The 18,445-nt window shown below is 38.1% G+C and overlaps 1 protein-coding gene and 1 long non-coding RNA gene across 4 annotated transcripts in view; one reads left to right on the top strand and one right to left on the bottom strand.

Moving 5' to 3' along the window:
- LOC144322091 (uncharacterized) overlaps positions 1-3,638 on the bottom strand; it is a 55,021-nt gene extending 51,383 nt beyond the window's left edge. Inside the window, exon 1 of the long non-coding RNA XR_013387659.1 lies at positions 3,537-3,638. This is a non-coding gene — a long non-coding RNA (uncharacterized LOC144322091). The remainder of the gene's footprint in view (positions 1-3,536) is intronic.
- Positions 1-18,445, top strand: part of AFF4 (ALF transcription elongation factor 4) — a 92,393-nt gene that overhangs the window by 62,613 nt on the left and 11,335 nt on the right. For all 3 annotated transcript variants that reach the window (XM_077911644.1, XM_077911645.1, XM_077911643.1), the window contains 13 exons: positions 1,068-1,104; positions 2,660-2,705; positions 5,017-5,071; positions 5,544-5,581; positions 5,964-6,126; positions 6,785-7,702; positions 10,642-10,730; positions 11,333-11,573; positions 15,845-15,939; positions 16,536-16,599; positions 16,714-16,850; positions 17,107-17,178; positions 18,296-18,389. In XM_077911644.1, coding sequence (XP_077767770.1) covers positions 1,068-1,104; positions 2,660-2,705; positions 5,017-5,071; positions 5,544-5,581; positions 5,964-6,126; positions 6,785-7,702; positions 10,642-10,730; positions 11,333-11,573; positions 15,845-15,939; positions 16,536-16,599; positions 16,714-16,850; positions 17,107-17,178; positions 18,296-18,389 — 2,049 coding nt within the window. The remainder of the gene's footprint in view (positions 1-1,067; positions 1,105-2,659; positions 2,706-5,016; positions 5,072-5,543; positions 5,582-5,963; positions 6,127-6,784; positions 7,703-10,641; positions 10,731-11,332; positions 11,574-15,844; positions 15,940-16,535; positions 16,600-16,713; positions 16,851-17,106; positions 17,179-18,295; positions 18,390-18,445) is intronic.

Genomic DNA, 18,445 nt, shown 5'->3' with positions numbered 1-18,445 from the left:
TGATTGATTGATTGATTCATTCATTCGTTCATTTTAGAGAGAGCATGCCGGCAAGCTGAGTGGGGATAGGCAGGCAGAGGAGAGGAAGAGAGGAAGAGAGAGAATCTTTTTTTTTTTTTTTTTTTTAAGATTTATTTATTTATTCATTCAGAGAGAGCGAAGAGAGAGGCAGAGACACAGGCAGAGGGAGAAGCAGGCTCCATGCAGGAAGCCTGACGTGGGACTCGACCCCAGGTCCCCAGGATCACACCCCGGGCTGCAGGCAGTGCTAAACCGCTGCGCCACCGGGGCTGCCCAGAAGAGAGAGAATCTTAAACAAGCTCCATGCCCAGAGCAGAGCCTAACACAGAGCTCTATCTGATGACCCTGAGATCATGACCTGAGCCAAAATCAAGAGTCAGACACTTAATCAACTGAGCCACCCAGGCACTATTCATTCATTCATTCATTTTTATTTATTTATTTTTAGTTTTCTTTTTTTTTTTTTTTTTAAAGAGTTTTCTTAAGACCAACATTTTCTTAAGACCAAGAATCTTAAATTGAAATCATTTGCTTTCCCAGGGCTCTAAATTAGGATAAGAGTACCATGGGTGCTGCTGAAAGAAATGAATAATAAAGAGGAACTATTAGGTAGCTTGATGCTTTTTTTTTTTTTTTTTTTAAGATTTTATTTATTCATGAGAGACAGAGAAAGAGATAGAGAGGCAGAGACACAGGCAGTGGGAGAAGCAGGCTCCATGCAGGAAGCCTGACGTGGGACTCGATCCCGGGTCTCTGGGATCCTGCCCTGGGCTGAAGGCAGCACTAAACTGCTGAGCCACCGGGGCTACCCGCTTGATGCTTTTTGTAATGAGCTTTGGGAAAGTTTATTGTTGACCACATGATTACTGAGGCTGAGCAAATGTGATTGTGAAATTCTTCCATTGTTTTTTCTTTTATGTGTTCTTAGGAACTCAACAGGATCTTTCATTGAATTAGCTGGAATTGAATAGTTTAATTTAAAGCATATGTCACTAATGAACGTTTCTCTTAATGCCACTGTATAATTTTATGTCCCTTTTTCTTAGGAATCTCAGCAGTCCAGTTTTGGCCCTGGAGAACAAAGTGAGTATTACTTTTCCTCTTGGTTTTCAAGTTAAGCTTTTTATTGAGCATTTATTTCTCAGGCTCACATGATCTATTGCTTTCATAATTCCTTCACTTACCTTATCCCAGTTTTTAGTATCTGTTGATTAGTAATGAGTTAAACCAAATCTTGATATACTTAAAAAATGAAGAGTTACAGATCATTAGCAATCAAAATTAACTATTTTTATTAAATATTTGAAGTAATAGTTCAGAATTCATAAATTCAGTTTGATGGGCCCCTCTTAAACCCAAGAGCCATTTTTCTGTCTTCCTGTCTCCTTTGTGAAGAGTTGGTTCTTTGAGAGTTAAACTAATAAGCAAGAAGGGGTTGTAGCTTTCCGTAGCTCTTCTCTTCCTATGTCTGTATTTATTCCTTTTTCCCAGGCCTTTCGATCTGGGAAGAAAGTCCACTGTCCATCTTCTGTCTTTTGGTTTCTGAGAAGAACTTAAGGAAACTATAGCCTTAGAGAATTTAAGTGTGGTCTCAACAGAGACCAGAGACTAGGGGGTAAGGTCAGGAACCTTGCAGGTGTCTAGGCTTCCCCCATATAGCTCTGTAACAAAATAAATGGTCTTTTTGCCAAGAGTAGTAACTTCTTTAATAAGGTAGATTTACACTGGTTCTGCCTTAAAGCTATAGTTGTAGGAAAAAGTGACCTGCCATTATTGGTATGTAGAAAATAGCTATAAGCTAGAAAGTATACATTTTCTCTCTTAAAATGTTTTAAGAATGTCTCATTTTTAGTTCTGTCCTCCTCTCCCCATAACTAATAGTAAATGGGATCATAAACTGCCCTTACTATTTATTGCTGTGTTTTCCACTTTATTTTATTTTTTAAGATTTTATTTATTTACTCATGGGAGACACAGAGAGAGAGAGAGGCAGAGGTACAGCCAGAGGGAGAAGCAGGCTTGCAAGGAACCTCATGTGGGACTCGATCCCAGGACCCCAGGGTTACACCCTGAGCTGAAGGCAGGTGCTCAACCACTAAGCCACCCAGGCATCCTTCACTTAATTTATTTTAGAGCTGTGTCTGTATCAGTATAAAAATTCTGGTTCATTCTTTTTAACATGAAAGTTGTGTTATATTATATGAATGTACCATAATTTTAGTACCTCCTGATAGACATTTGTTTCCAGTTTTTGCTGTTACAAACCATACTGTGATAAACGTCTCTGTGTGTGTGTGTTTATGTATTTTTCCAGAAACTCCTGTAAGGTAAACATTTTTTTTTCATCATAATTGCTTACATCAGTGTATACGTGCATTTCCAGTATCAGTAGGATAATATTACCAGATTGCCTGCCAAAAAGATCGTATGAATGTATAGTCCTACAAACAGCTTCTGAGCATGCCTGTTTCTACCCATATCTCATATTTATTGGACTTTGTAGTGTTGCCAATTTGGTGGAGGGAAGAATTCTGACTCATTGTTTTGATTTACATTTCTTCCAGGGTATATTGCTACATATTTTATAATCTATATAGCCATATTGTAGTTGTTAATTTTTGCATTCTTTTTGTTCTAGAAAGATACAATCCTTCTAAAACTTCAAATGGACACCAGTCTAAATCGTAAGTTTATTGCTTAATAAGTTTGTTTTGCTAAAAGTCTATCTGTAATGTGTACATATTAGCACCACACTTAAATATGTGTACTTAATCTTTTAAGGAAGGGGCAGGCAAACTTTTATGTAAAGGGCCAGATAATGAACTAGTTTAGGCTTTAGGGGCTTAGATGGTTTTTTTCCCAGCTAGTCAGCTCTGCCATGGTAGTATGAAAGCAAATATAGGCCGAGGGTGTGGTTATGTTCCCATAAAACTTCTTTATGAACAGATAGTAGTCTATATTTGACTTGGAGGCCATAGTTTGCCTATACTTCCTCTGAGATTATAGTTTTTTCTCATCTCTTAGAGATGTATTTGTGTTTGCAGGTAGGTTGGTAGTTTGTTTTTAATAAAGACCCAAAAATACAGGATTCTTCTTAGTACGCCCTCCATTTAACTGCTGTATATAGTATTTTAAGTCAGCATAGCATAATTGTACCCTCTTTAAGTTTTCCTCCTTCTGTAAGTAGAACAGGGCGGGAATATATATCAAAATGTAATTAGGCTAATATATTGGACAATAATAAATTCCAGCTTATGGGATGAGCTCCTCAGTTCCTGAGACCACATGTTGACTCGCTTGATTAAAATAAAAATTCTGAAGAAATTGTGGTCACAGTGCTAGCTTCTAAGCTCTAACCCACAATCTGTACTGATAACCTCTTCTGCTGAACAGAGGGAGAACTGCGTGAGAATGACCTTATGTGAATGCAAGAAGTCCCTCTCACTGCTGAAGAATTAAAATTATATTCATATTTATCATATTTATCCATATGCAAAGAACTGGTAAAAGCCTACCATATATGTGCGAATCACTTTGGTTTGCTGAGGAAACAAAAGCATGCAGGACTTTGAACAGTCTGGTAAAAACTTTGACATATCCACATGTGTGAACAGGTTCATTGAGCTGCCATTATTAAATCACAAGGGCTGAGAGAATTCAGAGTAAGTACATTTCCTTACAGGATATCAGTCATAGAGATGCACTAAGCCCTGTCCAAAAGAAAACTCTTTTTTTTCTGTCCCACTTAATTGGGCCAGCCTTAAAACACTTTTCATAATTCTGTAATCATCTGGTTACTTTGTTTCAAGGTGATCTTTTAGGGGATAATCTGACTTTGGGGTCAGATTTAGAAATTGAGGTTAAGCTTTGAGGGGAAACTATTAGTAGTTATTGGAGTGAAAGAAGATTTCCTTTCCACTGATTGGAGACTGTCATGAAATTTTAAGAAGAAAGGTAATGGAACTACTAGTAATGAGAAATTAAACATTTTTCTAGTGGTTTTTGTATTAATTTTTGCTCTTCTGTAAAAAGGCAAGGAGTGTTTTGTGGGTCATTACTCAGGTTCTCTATTTTAATGTTGATTTTATGGCCTTAAGGAAAATTTAAATCTGTAATTTTACTTTGAAAAATGAACTTCAGAAACTATCAGTTTATGGTATTTATTTGTGTTTTTTTTAATTGATTTGAACTTTGATCACGGAAGATGAGGCTGGAGCTTATTTTTCTTTTTAAAGATTTTATTTATTTATGAGAGAGAGAGAGGCAGAGACACAGGCAGAGGGAAAAGCAGGCTCCATGTAGAGAGCCTGATGTGGGACCTGATCCCGGGACTCCAGGATCAACGCCCTGGGCCTAAGGCAGGCACTAAACCTACTTAAGCCACTCAGGGATACCCTCATTTCTATTTTATATAAGGTTCTTACTCCAAATTATTACTTCTCCAGAGGGCAGTCATCTTTCAAAGCAAGGCATTTAGGAACCAGTGCTTTGACTTTGTGTTCTGGTTTTCACAACCACTTAGTTGTATGAATCTCTTTGTGGAGCATGAGGAACAGTGAAAGAGAATTGCTGAAACTTTCATTTTATCTTCCTTCTTTTTAGGAGTTTTATCTCTCTAGGGGACTGTTGGGTATGAGTATGGTAATTTGTTTTACTATGAATGAATGGGTATGGATACAATTAGAGAAAAATAGAGATAACTGAGTATAAGAGTTTGTAGAAGGTGACTTATTTAAATTAGAAAAGATGGTTACATGTTTAACTTACGGAAAAGTGAGAGCTTATGAAATGTTCACTTCCTCCTTTCTCAGTTTTTACTCTGGATGTGAAGCACACCAGACAGAGTAAGACGTACTGGTTCTTTTCCTTGTTTTTTAATTAAATCTTTGGCTGCCACCATGATTATTTCTAGAATGATTAGTAAATATTTAATACTGTGGTGTGCCATGATAAACTGTTACAAAAATACTAATTCTTTCTGCCTTTTCCCTCTAGTATGTTAAAAGATGACTTAAAACTAAGCAGCAGTGAAGACAGCGATGGGGAGCAGGTGTGTCTACTGCTTTATGAGTTTGCCAGTATCATACAGTATTGATTTGCATTGTATTTTTTAAGAATTATAATTGAATGATACATTTATGATTCATTTATTTAAAATGAATTACTTAAATTAAGTTCCTTAACTTCTGACAGTGAAATGTTGTCATGTTCTGGTCTGTCTTTAAACCTGCTTTTTTTTTTTTTTAAACTGGCTTTTCCTTACTACTTATGGATCAGAGTGTACTCCTGAAGTATAAGATTGTTGCCAAGAAGAACTATTAACAAAGCTTTTCATCTTAGCCTGGAAGTTAGTTATTCTTTACGTAAAAACGGTGTGTCCTAAGTGTTAGGTAAACTAACACTTGATTGATGTATACATTAGAGCTGCTAGTGTTCCTTTTAGGGGTTCAGATATTGTTCACATTAAGCAGATAGAGTGCTACTTACTCGTTCACAGATTTCCTCTCGTGTTTTATTTTTAGGATTGTGATAAGACAATGCCAAGGAGTACACCAGGAAGGTATGCATCCTTTTATTTTTAGTTTTCTTTGGAGCATTGTAGTAATATAATAACCTTATAAAGTAAATATGGTTGGAATGGCGATTGTAAAATCTTGTAAATTAATTAAAAATCATTGAATTGTACACTTAACATGGGTGAATTCTGTGGTATGTATATTATACCTCAGGAGAACTGTTTTTAAAAGATAAGTGCTAATGGCTGAGCAGCATATTAGAAACTTTTTAAGGAAGCATTTTACTTATAAATGGAAGTTCTGGATTCATAGAGCTGTAATAGCGTAACAAACCATAAATATTTTAAGTGGATTGTCAGATTTGGATGTTTTCCTGCTATCGCTGTAAAACAACTTTGGTCATTTATATGTTTTATGTCTTTTTAGTAACTCTGAACCTTCACACCATAATAGTGAAGGAGCTGATAACTCCAGGGATGATTCTAGCAGCCACAGTGGATCTGAAAGCAGCTCTGGATCTGACTCAGAGAGTGAAAGTAGCTCCAGTGACAGTGAGGCAAATGAACCATCCCAGAGTGCATCTCCTGAGGTGAGAGGGAGGCAGGGGTACCTTCCATAGGCCTCTCACAGCCCCTGCTGATGGCCAGTTAAGACCTGATTAGGAAACAAGGTTAAGAAATTGAACTGTGTGTCTTGGAGAAAACTTAGGTACTTCAGTTTCCTTGTTATTTGAGCAAATGTTCAGTCTACATTAGGAATTAGTTGAGGTCATATTTCAGGTCCCTAAAATACTGTATTTCTTTAGTCTGTGCTTCTTTTTCTGTCTCAGCATGGTAATTTATATTATGTAGTTACTTTGGTAAAAAGGAGTATTAAATTATACAGTTTTACTGTAGGTTGATAAAATATGGTTAAAAATCTCTTATCAGTACCTAAATCATTTGTTTACTTTCTGGAATTAAGTATACCCCCATTGTCATTTACCCCCATTTACCTTTCAAGCTGGGTTCCTGACAGGAATCTTTAATGTTTGAAGGCCATATGTAACATCAAGCTTAACTTCTTATTCAAGTGATGAGAGCTCTGATGGTCAATATTCAGCCCTTTGCTTTAGTTCAGTCAGAAGTGGGAACAACAAATGCCTTTATGGCCTTAGACATTGTGCTTTTTTTCTCTTCCTTGAGATTGTTAAGGAGGGAGAAAGCTTCAGTATTGAAAAAAAACATACTTATTTCTCTGTTTTTCAGCCTGAACCACCACCAACAAACAAATGGCAACTTGATAATTGGTTAAATAAAGTGAACCCACATAAAGTGTCACCAGCTTCTTCTGTGGACAGTAACATCCCGTCATCTCAAGGCTATAAAAAGGAAGGCCGAGAACAGGGCACTGGGAATAGCTATACTGATCCAGGCGGACCTAAAGAAACAAGTTCTGCTACTCCTGGACGAGACTCCAAAACTGTACAAAAGGGATCAGAAAGTGGGCGCGGGAGGCAGAAGTCCCCTGCACAGAGTGACAGCACAACACAGAGGAGAACTGTAGGCAAAAAACAACCCAAAAAGGCTGAGAAGGCAGCCACTGAAGAGCCCCGGGGAGGCCTGAAGATAGAAAGCGAAACCCCCGTAGACATGGCTACCAGCATGCCTTCCAGCAGACACAAAGCAGCCACCAAAGGCTCAAGGAAACCCAATATCAAAAAGGAGTCCAAATCTTCCCCTCGACCATCTGCAGAGAAGAAGAAATACAAGTCAACGAGTAAATCTTCCCAGAAATCAAGGGAAATCATAGAAACAGATACCTCATCCTCAGATTCGGATGAAAGCGAGAGCCTTCCTCCTTCCTCACAAACTCCTAAGTACCCTGAGAGTAACAGGACTCCCGTGAAACCCTCCTCAGTGGAGGAAGAAGATAGCTTTTTTCGGCAACGAATGTTCTCTCCTATGGAAGAGAAGGAACTTCTTTCACCCCTCAGTGAGCCTGATGACAGGTATCCACTTATTGTGAAGATTGACCTGAATCTTTTGACCAGAATACCAGGAAAGCCTTACAAAGAAACAGAGCCACCCAAGGGGGAAAAGAAAAATGTGCCAGAAAAGCACACAAGAGAGGCTCAGAAACAAGCCTCAGAAAAAGTTTCCAACAAAGGCAAGAGGAAACATAAGGTTTGTAAAGGGTTTTTGTTGTGTTGTTTTTAAACATCAGAATCTGAAATGCAATGGAAATCTCAGTAAGCCAGAAAATACCTGATTGAGTCATAGCTATGAGAGAAAATAGAGGGTGAGCCTAAGACTCAGGGGAGGCTACAGACAGAACAGTCTCCTACGGAGCCCTGAGCCTCTACCTGTCTCCTTTACTGTCTAATCCAATAAGAAATGAGCCAGTGCTTCTCTTCAGTGTATGTGTGCTGGCCAGGGTGGAGGTGAGGGTGAAGCAGGGATTGCAAAGTGGCCTTCACAACACTCTTAACATTTTGATTTTAAATGTCTTTAGTTGAGGGGCATCTGGGTATCTCAGTCGGTTAAGTATCTGTCTTTGGCTTAGGTCATGATCTCAGGGTCCTGGTCAGGAGCCCCTGCGTTGGGCTCCCTGCTCAGCGGGAGCCTGCTTCTCCCTCTCCCCTCTGCTCCTGCTCTCTCACTCTCTCAAATAAAAAGTCTTTAAAAAACCCAAAACAAAACAAAGCAAACAAACAAAAAAACCCAAAACACTGGGCTATATATTTTCCAGGTTGTCACAGTTTTTAATACTCTCTTCTCTTTTATACCCCAGGCCAAGTCACACTTTTTAAATTACTAATTGCAGCTTCAAAATTGACACCAATTTTGACACATCCTTAAGAACTTCACTAGTCCTCTGTACATATCTTTTTTCCCTTTTTGAAAAACGATGTCTACAAGTTCAGAACTAAACACGTTTGCTCACACACGGCCAGCACTTGTCCTTAAATTCTTCTGGAATGATTTGAGTTGAGAGGTGAAGCTTGGTGTATATTTAAGATCAGCCTTTTTAGACTTAGGAGATGGGAAGACTCACACATGTCTCTGTTGGGAGGATAATGGACAGAGGATGAAAAGATCTGAATAACTCACATGTGTAGATGGAGATTCTTTGGGGAAAACACCGTGATCTTTCAGCTCTAGTGAGAATTTTTTAGAAGAAATTTTAATGATTTGTATTGAAGAATAGTATGATTTCTCCTGGTGAATATGACTGTGTAATACCAAGGTAGTGAGCACGTGGACTCAGAGCAAAACCTCAATCCCAAATGACCTTGAAGATCTCATAGTAGAGGATAGGAAGGATAAAATATTTTCTTAAAAGGAAGTGAGGAGGAGATTTTTCCTCCTCTTCTTAAGACCACAGTGCAGTGTGTGCAGACAATGATGTATATTTGACAAACTAGAATAACCTTTTTTTTTACTTAAAAAATTGGAAGATTTTTAAAAATTTGAATTTCAAGAAAACTGAAGCTTACTACTTTGGGCACTGTAGCGAATGAGTTTCCATTATTGTAGTATGGGGAAACTTTTTCAACCAGTAAGTTCAGGGCTGCTACCCCTATTAAGCTACAACCTCAGACTGCTGGACTTGGTTATGTAATTTAACTTATAGGATTACATGAAGTGAGAGCTTATATATGATGGACTCTGCTCTTTAGAAAGCTAAGGTACTTCTTAAAGAATTAAGAAATGGTCCTTTTGTGTTTGAAAAGTATTACATATTCTTTGTAAGATTCTATATAATACAGAAATACAACATAGAATGTCCTTTTTACTCTTTGGTAAAATTGTCAGGGGTAGTTCCTGAAGATAAAGCAGATGGTACTGAGAGGAGTCTCACCCAAGGGTAATGAAGGATGATGTAGATTCTTTTGTCTCATGTTTTTATGTGTCTACTTTTAATGATTTGTGTAGGAGAACAGATTTTTTGTCATGGCACAATGTTTTAGATTCTTGGGCCCTGAAGTTTAAAGCAATAGGAAAAATTAGGATCAATCAAGAAAGTAGCTTTGGCAATGATGGCTCACAGCTTTTGTTTCAGCAAAAAGAATTTTTCAGAATCATCAAGCTTGGCTATAATAAAAAATATGGACAATAACAAGTATTGGTGAAGATATGGAGGAGTTAGATTTTTAATTGCAGTGCTGATGGGAATATACAATGATATGTAGATCAGATTCTAACTGCTTTAGAACACAGTTTTGACAGTTCTTCAAAAAGTGTACCTGTATGACCCAGCAATTCCACTCCATTCCACTTAGGTATAAACCCAAGAGAAATGAAAACATGTCCACACAAAAACTTATAGGTGAATGTTCACAGTAGTATTATTTGTATTATCCAAAAGGTAGAGACAACCCATATGGTCATTAACTGATGAATAGATAAATAAAATGTAGCATATGCATACAATGGAATAGATTCAGCTATAACCAGGAATGAAATCCTGATACATGCTGCAGTATCAATGAACCTAAAAAATATACTAACTGAAGAGAACCAGAGACAAGAGTCCACAAATGTGATTCCATTTATATGTGAAATGTCTAGCATATGCAGATCCAAAAAGACAAAATACAAAAAAAAATTTTTAATTTTAAAAAGGACAAAATACATAGATTAGTGACTACCAGAGTCTAGGGGTGGAAGGAATGAGAAAATGCCTGCTGAAGGGTCCAGGTGTCTTACAGATGATGAAAATGCTCTAGAATTGTTTGTGGTAATGGTTGTACACCTCTGTGAATATAGTAAAAGTCATTGAATTGTGTACTTTTAAAGAGTGGATTTTATTGTATGTGAATTATATCTTAAGTATAATTTCACTCATCCCCAGAATCATTAGGATGAAAAGATGTCATTTTAAAGATTATAGGAAATGTGTTTCAGTGTTTGGGCCCTGTTTATCTAAAATAGGAGACTTAGTCTTGAAACTCAGTTTACTAAACATTGTTTAAATGAATTATTTCACTTCACATTTATCTTCTTTCTGAAACTTATCAGGGATAAATTATTTGAGGGTGACTCATGCTGGAAACTGAAATTAGATGAATAAAAAATCAACCTAGTAGTTTCTTTTTTTTTCTGTTTTTTTTTTTTTCCAGAACGAAGATGATAACCGAGCCAATGACAGCAAGAAACCCAAAACAGAGGACAAGAATTCAGCAGGTCACAAGCCATCCAGCAACAGAGAGTATGTCCCCAAAACATGTTACATGTGTGTTAAAATGTGTATGTTGTTTGCCAGTGGGTACTTTCTAATGTGTTCTGAGAATGTTCCTCTCAGTAAGTGTATGTCATATGCATGTATACATTTACATAGACCAACGAGATGGGAGCTTTTGCTGTCAGCTAACAGGGATAGAAAGTTTTTAACATTCAGTCTCTCCTTCCTTTCTTCTTGTAGTGAAGTAGGATTGAGTAGAGGCTAAGAGTTCAAGTAAAGCTTTACCACTTTCTAGTTAGATGACAAGCTTATCTCTATCTGTCCAGAGGCCAGTTTCCAACTTAGGAATTTCATATCTTCATCATTCCTCTTCTCATTCACATAACCAGGATTTATGGAATACTTGCTGTGTGGCAGGCCAGCATTTAGGTGCTGGGTGTACGTACAGCCAGGGAGTGGAAAACAGAGATGATGTCTGCCCTCAACTTTGTTTTGTTAGAAACCGTGTGTCCTAGTACTCAGGGAGAAACAGACTTGTTTTGAGAGCAGGCAAAGAGAAAAAGAAAAAAAAAATCTATCACCCCTATATGACTTGGTGGAAAAGTGAGGGCATTTGTTTGATTTGGCAGGTCATCTAAGCAAAGTGCTGCAAAAGAAAAGGATTTGTTGCCGTCTCCTGCTGGGCCCGTTCCTTCAAAAGACCCCAAACCAGAGCATGGCTCTCGGAAGAGGACTATTAGTCAGTCATCATCATTAAAGTCCGGTGCTAACAGCAACAAAGAGAACAGTGCGAGCAGCAGGAACAGCTCCTCCACATCCAAGCAGAAGAAGACTGAGGGGAAGACCTCCAGTAGCTCCAAGGAGGTCAAGGTGAGGCGTTGGGACTCTGAGCCTTCTGAAAAGTACTCTCATTGCCACAGGAATTCTCCAAGGTGACACTGCTTTGACAGTCTTGTAAAGCTCTCATTAAATTTATAGACCTGTGCATTTTTGCTCTGAGAATGTCATAATCTTGATAATAAATGTACGGGGTTGGTCTGAGACTGTAAAAGCAATGTTTCACCTGGCCACGTGCATACTAATTAAGACAGAAACCCTTAATTGGAAAAGTTGGTTTTGGAAGAAAGTAGTTGATACTGATCTACTTATAAATTACTCCAGTTGTTAGGATCGAGTTGTCTGTGGCTTGAAATTGGCTTCAGATTCTTTAGAATTAGATTTTACAAGCAAGTGTATTACACAAAGTGAGAAAGTAACCAATTTGGCTTAGATTCGTGAAACAGAGAAAATTCTTTAGCTGAGGTAGCACGGGAACTATTTCCAGGGCATGATCATAATGTAGAGGAATATTCTTCATATTTATGGATGGAGAATTGGATCGCAGAAGCTTTTTCACGGGTCTGTTTTATTAGATTCTCACTCTCGCTTTGTTTACTCGGTTATTTGCATTTCTAAACCGTTTTGATCAGGAGCAAACGCTCTGACAAAACTAGGAAAATACGTAGTTTTTTTTTTTTTTAAGATTTTATTTATTTATTCTTGAGAGACAGAGACACAGGCAGCAGGAGAAGCAGGCTCCATGCAGGGAGCCCGACGCGGGACTCGATCCCAGGTCTCCAGGATCACGCCCTGGGCGGAAGGCGGCGCTAAACCGCTGAGTCACCCGGGCTGCCCGAGTTTTAAGAATAGATTTTTAAGAATTCACTGGGTTGTTATTTGTGACTTGAGTAAGCAAAGTTTTGAGAGTTGAAAAAAATTGATCATTAAATATAGTTACTCATGCTTATTAAGTGTGGTAGTTTAAGTCTTTTAGATTGAGTTGATTTTAATTATGAACAGTGGCTCAAATTGAGATATACAGATGACTTTTTCTCCAGGTAGACACCCTTCTCTAGTAGCTTAGAGAGTTAGTCCTAGTGTCCTTAAGGAACTTAAGTGTCCTTGTGGTCTCCTTCACCGTCCTAGTTCTGTGTCTGCTTGCTAATTGGCTTTCTCTATTTTCCATCCTTTACCTGTAGGATTTCTCCCTCTCCCTCTCTCTCTCTCTCTCTCTCTGTCTCTCTCTCTCTGTCTCTCGATTTATTTGAGAGAGAGAGAGAGTACCCAAGTGGGGGCAGGGGAGAGTGAAGTTCAAACAGACTTCCTGCTGAGTGCAGAGCCCATTATGGGGCTCAATCCCACAACCCCGAGATCATAACCCCATGCTGAAATCAAGAGTCAGAGGCCTCACTGAATCACCCAAGCACCATCCCCCCACTCCTCTGCTTTTAAATGTATTCTTTAAATGAGCTCACCTGTTCATTTGGCTTTTGCGATCTCACAGGTAAAACTGTCTCCCTTTATTGGCTTGTCAGGTCCTTGAAAGCAGGGATTTGTATCTTGTTCTAGGTTTTCTCCATTTTCTGACTTACTAGGTAATCAGGAAATATTTGTTGGATCAAATGTAGTTATTTGGTACTCTGTTATTGACAATATAAAATATAGGCACTGACTACTTTGATTTCAACATCTTAGGGCATGTAACTGTTAGAATGTTTTTTTGAGATTTTGTTTATTTATTCATGAGAGACAGAGAGAGAGAGGCAGAGACACAGGCAGAGGGAGAAGCAGACTCCATGCAGGGAGCCCGACGTGGGACTCAATCCCGGGTCTCCAGGATCACACCCTGGGTTTAGGCAGGTGCTAAACCGTTGAGCCACCCGGGCTGCCCAACTGTTAGAGTTCTTTTTTTTTTTTATTTTTTATTTATTTTATTTATTTTTTTTTTATTGGTGTTCAATTTACTAACATACAGAATGACACCCAGTGCCCGTCACCCATTCACTCCCACCCCCCGCCCTCCTCCCCTTCTACCACCCCTAGTTCGTTTCCCAGAGTTAGCAGTCTTTACGTTCTGTCTCCCTTTCTGATATTTCCCACACATTTCTTCTCCCTTCCCTTATTTTCCCTTTCACTATTATTTATATTCCCCAAATGAATGAGAACATATAATGTTTGTCCTTCTCCGACTGACTTACTTCACTCAGCATAATACCCTCCAGCTGTTAGAGTTCTTAATGTTAGTTTTGGCAATTTCCAATTTAGGCAATTACATATGGGTTTATTAAGGAAGAATTTATAATTTAGTTGGAAAATACGTTTTTTCTTATTTTAACTAAAGAAAAATTAGGTAATATGGAAAACCAAAATTACATATACTTTTTTTTTAAATTTTTATTTATTTATGATAGTCACAGAGAGAGAAAGAGAGAGAGGCAGAGACATAGGCAGAGGGAGAAGCAGGCTCCATGCACCGGAGCCCAATGTGGGATTCGATCCCGGGTCTCCAGGATCGCGCCCTGGGCCAAAGGCAGGCGCCAAACCACTGCGCCACCCAGGGATCCCACATATACTTTTTATCTTATGTTCTCTACATAGTTATATTATCAAATATTCAAAATATGTTGGCATAAAGTTGTTCATTACAGTCTTTTATGCTCTTTTTTTCTTTTATGCTCTTGATATCAGTAACATCTCTACTTATATTCCCCTTTTATTCTTTTTTTTTTTTCCCTTTTATTCTTAATATTAGTTCTGTATGCCATTTCTCTTTTTCCTTGATCAGGCTCATCAGAAGCTTATTAGTTTTACTTGTCTTTTCAAAAAATAGCCTTTGTTTTTGTTGATTCTGCATGGTTTATTTTTGTTTTCTATTTCATTAATTTATCGTCTTGATGATTTCCTTAGTCTTTCTTTTTGCTCTACTGTTCTATTTACTGACTCCTAAAAAGATGGATACTTAGCTCATTAATTTTTAAATTATATATATATATATATACACACACACACATATATATATATATATATATATGGAACCTGGTTCCTTTTCAGATTTTTAAGCACAGGAGTAAAATTAATTTTATATTAATTGGGTTTTTAAATGTTGAAACATTCATGCATTTATAGGATAAATTCTGCTTATTTCTGGTGTTTTATTGTGGGAAAATGTGTATAGGAAAGCAGTTGGAAAGACAGGATCAGTCCCTGCATAAAGGGCTATGTAGATAGAATACAGATTAAGAAAGTGGCTAGCCTTTTAAAATGTGACAGACCTGGATTTAAAAGCCACATTCCAGGAATGCCACTTAAAAGCTGTTTAAACTTGGCTAAGTTACCCTCCTTTGCATTGCTCTTTATTCTGTCCCAATAGCAGTATGCATTCCAGAGGGTTGTGGAAGGGTTTAACAACTGTGCCCAATATGCAGTTAACTTACTGCCAGGTAGGCAGGCAGTAAGCATGGATTAAGTGTTAGATCTTATTATTGCTGTTTTCATTGACCAATAATTTTCAGTAAATTTTGTCTTAAGCAATACTGCTATTGTGATAGTAGGTTTGTGTCTTCCTTATGTTTTTATTTTTTATTTTTTAAGATTTTATTTATTCATGAGGGACCCAGGGAGAGAGAGAGAGAGGCAGAGACACAGGCAGAGGGAGAAGCAGGCTCCATGCAGGGAGCCCGATGTGGGACTCGATCCCAGGATTCCAGGATCACACCCTGGGCTGAAGGCAGGTGCTAAACCGCTGAGCCACCCAGGGATCCCCTTCCTTATGTTTTTAAATAGTGTCTATTTCAGTGTCTGGTACATAGTAGATCTCTGCTATTATTATTATCATTATTATTTTTATTTTTATTTCACACATATGAACCAAGGAAAGCTTTATTTATTAAAATTTTGAGAACAGGGACAAAGTATTTTCTTTTGTTTTAAAATATTTTATTTATTCATGAGAGACACAGAGAGAAAGGCAGAAACATAAACAGGGAGAAGCAGGCTTCTCACAGGGAGCTCGATGCAGGATTCGATCCCTGATCTGAGATCATGCCCTGAGCCAAAGGCAGGCACTCAACAGCTGAGCCACCCAGGTGTCCCAGACCTCTAATATTAGAATGAATATTTTTGGTTATATAAAGTGGACCCATTCTGTTAAAAGGGTTTTTACATTCTGAATTTTAAAAATTCTGTAACAAGGAAATTAAATACTAAAGGCAGTGGAATTTTGTTTCCTTTTACTAGTGGTTCAAGAAATATTTTCAGTTTAATATTTATCACCTCCGAATTCAACATTTTATATTTTCGATGTTATATGTTTCTTTGGTCAGGAAAAGGCTCCAAATAGCTCCTCTAACTGTCCTTCATCTACACCAACTCCTGATGCTTCTAAGCCTCGGAGAACAAAGCTTGCCTTTGATGACAGGTGAGAGAAATGTTTTTTATGTATTGAAGAAATCATCCCAGTCAGCATATAAGAAACTCATTTAAATTTCTATCAGTGACCAGAAGAATTCATACTTGTGTTGTGATCCCCAGAACATTTGGATTTTAATTTGAAAGGCACCCGGTAGTCCAAGTATTGCTCCTTTAACTGAACTTCATGACTCCTGGGGGATGTGAGTAACATGACTTCATGTAGAACCTGATTCCTCCTACCACTGTTCAAGATGGGGGCTTTCTTAAATAAGGAAGAGCAGTGTTGAGGTTTTCCTCCATTTCGTAAAGAGGTTATTTCCCTTACCCACATTCCATTTATTCCAAAATTTTCAAACAACTTAGCATTTAATACTAGGGAGCTTGATTTCTCTTTTCCTAAGGTAGAAAATTTGCCAGTTGGCCAACAGGAGTTATGCTCCTAACCCAATAAAAACATTTGTCAGAAAACATGGAGCTAAATGTTTAGTGGTAGGTCATCTTCTTTACTTGAGGACATGAAAACTGAGGGATGCTAAGACTAAAATGAACAAGCAATATGGAAATATTTACCATTTTTATTTACTATAAAAATTTACATTGCAGAAATTATTCAGCAGACCATTATTTACAAGAAGCAAAAAAGCTAAAGCACAATGCAGATGCATTGGTATGTAAACATTCTCACATTTGTTTAATCAAATTAACTTAAATTCTCATTTGTTGTTTGTGTTCCCATAGTACCTCAGTGTATCTCTCATTACCTTTATTCTCCTTTCTTCAGTCTGATAGGTTTGAGAAAGCTGTATACTATCTTGATGCTGTGGTATCTTTCATTGAATGTGGGAATGCATTAGAGAAAAATGCTCAGGAATCCAAATCCCCATTCCCTATGTATTCAGAGACAGTGGAGCTCATCAAGTAAGTGGGAAAACTTGCTGCCCCGTCATTGGCACTATTATTTCTTTGGTTCATTTTGGAAGGGGCTGACAGAGCTGTATACAGTAAAGCTATGGAGGGTCTTAATCCTTTCTTGTCCTGGGATAAGGAGAACCAGCTACTTCAGTGGGTATTTTTGCCTTTGTTTAGGTTGGGTTCTAACGTTCTGAGGACTAAGGAAGTCCTAAGATCAAGGTGAAGTACTGTGTTTTGTATCATTTGTTGCTCTAACTCACAGATACACTATGAAGCTAAAGAATTACTTGGCACCTGATGCTACAGCTGCAGATAAAAGGCTCACAGTACTTTGGTAAGTGTTGTGTCCTAGCCTCTGCTAGATGACCAGCTGTTCCCTGGGAAATTTTGCTGTTTGTGCCCTTCTGAAAGTTATTCTTGAATCAACCTTTCATAACCCAGGCATGAATCTATTCTTGATGGGTAAAGTAGAAAATAAGTCAAAATTCCTACTGAAAGATTTTAGTTGTTGTCAGCTCCGATCCATTATGCTCAACGGCAGAAACATTGGGATCTGACCTTAGAACTCCCAGTGTCCCTTTTCTGGGTTCTTCTTTTGATATCTTGCTCCTTATTCACACGTAAGTGTGATAAGTACCTTTCCTTAGGGAGCAAATGTTGAGCTTGTTCAGAGTGAAGAATGTGGCTTGTTGGCTTGGTCCCAGGGAGATATTATCAGATCATTTGTTAAAAGTATTTATTCTACCTGGCACTGGGTTTAGCAACTGGGAACGTAGCTGTGGATAAACTGACATAGTCTTTTTTGTCATGGGATCTAGTGTCTGGTGTGAGGAGACACAAATTAAGTCATCACACAAGTATATGAATTCAGTACTTTTGAGAGAAAAGAATAGTAACTGTAAGAGTAAAGTGTAGGGACACCTGGTCTTCAGGTAGGGGGGATATGTGCAAGGGCTGGACAGTGGAAAGAAACTGGGAATGACTGAGGAACGAAAGAGAAGACCAGAGAGAAGGGAAAGGTAGGCAGTGGTGATCATGCAAGGTTTTTGTAAGCCATAGTAAGGTCCCCATATGTCACATCAGAGATGTACTATGCATAGTTGAGTTTCCTAGTTTTTGTTGTTTAATTTTAGATATTTAAAATTTGACATAGAGATTCTGCTTCTCAGTGATTTCTTTTAATGCATATGTTATGATATGTTGGTGTCTTGTGGATGAGGTTTTTATTTTTTATTGTCAGCAAATAGAGTAGCCCTGAGTCTCTTACCCTCCTTTGGGTGTGCACCGTAATAAACGCATCTTGCAGTTTTACCCGAGGGTTAGTGTCATTGACTTTATAGTATGTGTTCACATGAGCCAGTCCTGTATTCTTGCACAATACAAAAGTTGTCTGTGCAAATGTGGCCAGAGTCTGCTGTGCTGGTAAATAAGCTCCCTTTTCCATTGGCTAGCCTGCGATGCCAGTCTTTGCTGTATCTGAGGCTATTCAAACTGAAGAAGGAGAATGCTCTGAAGTACTCAAAGACACTGACAGAGCACCTGAAGGTAAGTGTGGAAAAGAGGAAGGGCCGTGGCCTAGGAAACAGATTGGTAGTCTCCTG

This window comes from Canis aureus, chromosome 10 (assembly GCF_053574225.1).
Source record: "Canis aureus isolate CA01 chromosome 10, VMU_Caureus_v.1.0, whole genome shotgun sequence".
NCBI classification, from domain to species: Eukaryota; Metazoa; Chordata; class Mammalia; order Carnivora; family Canidae; genus Canis; species Canis aureus.
The sequence above is the reverse complement of the archived record's forward strand: the minus strand, read 5'-3'. Positions and strand labels throughout refer to the sequence as shown.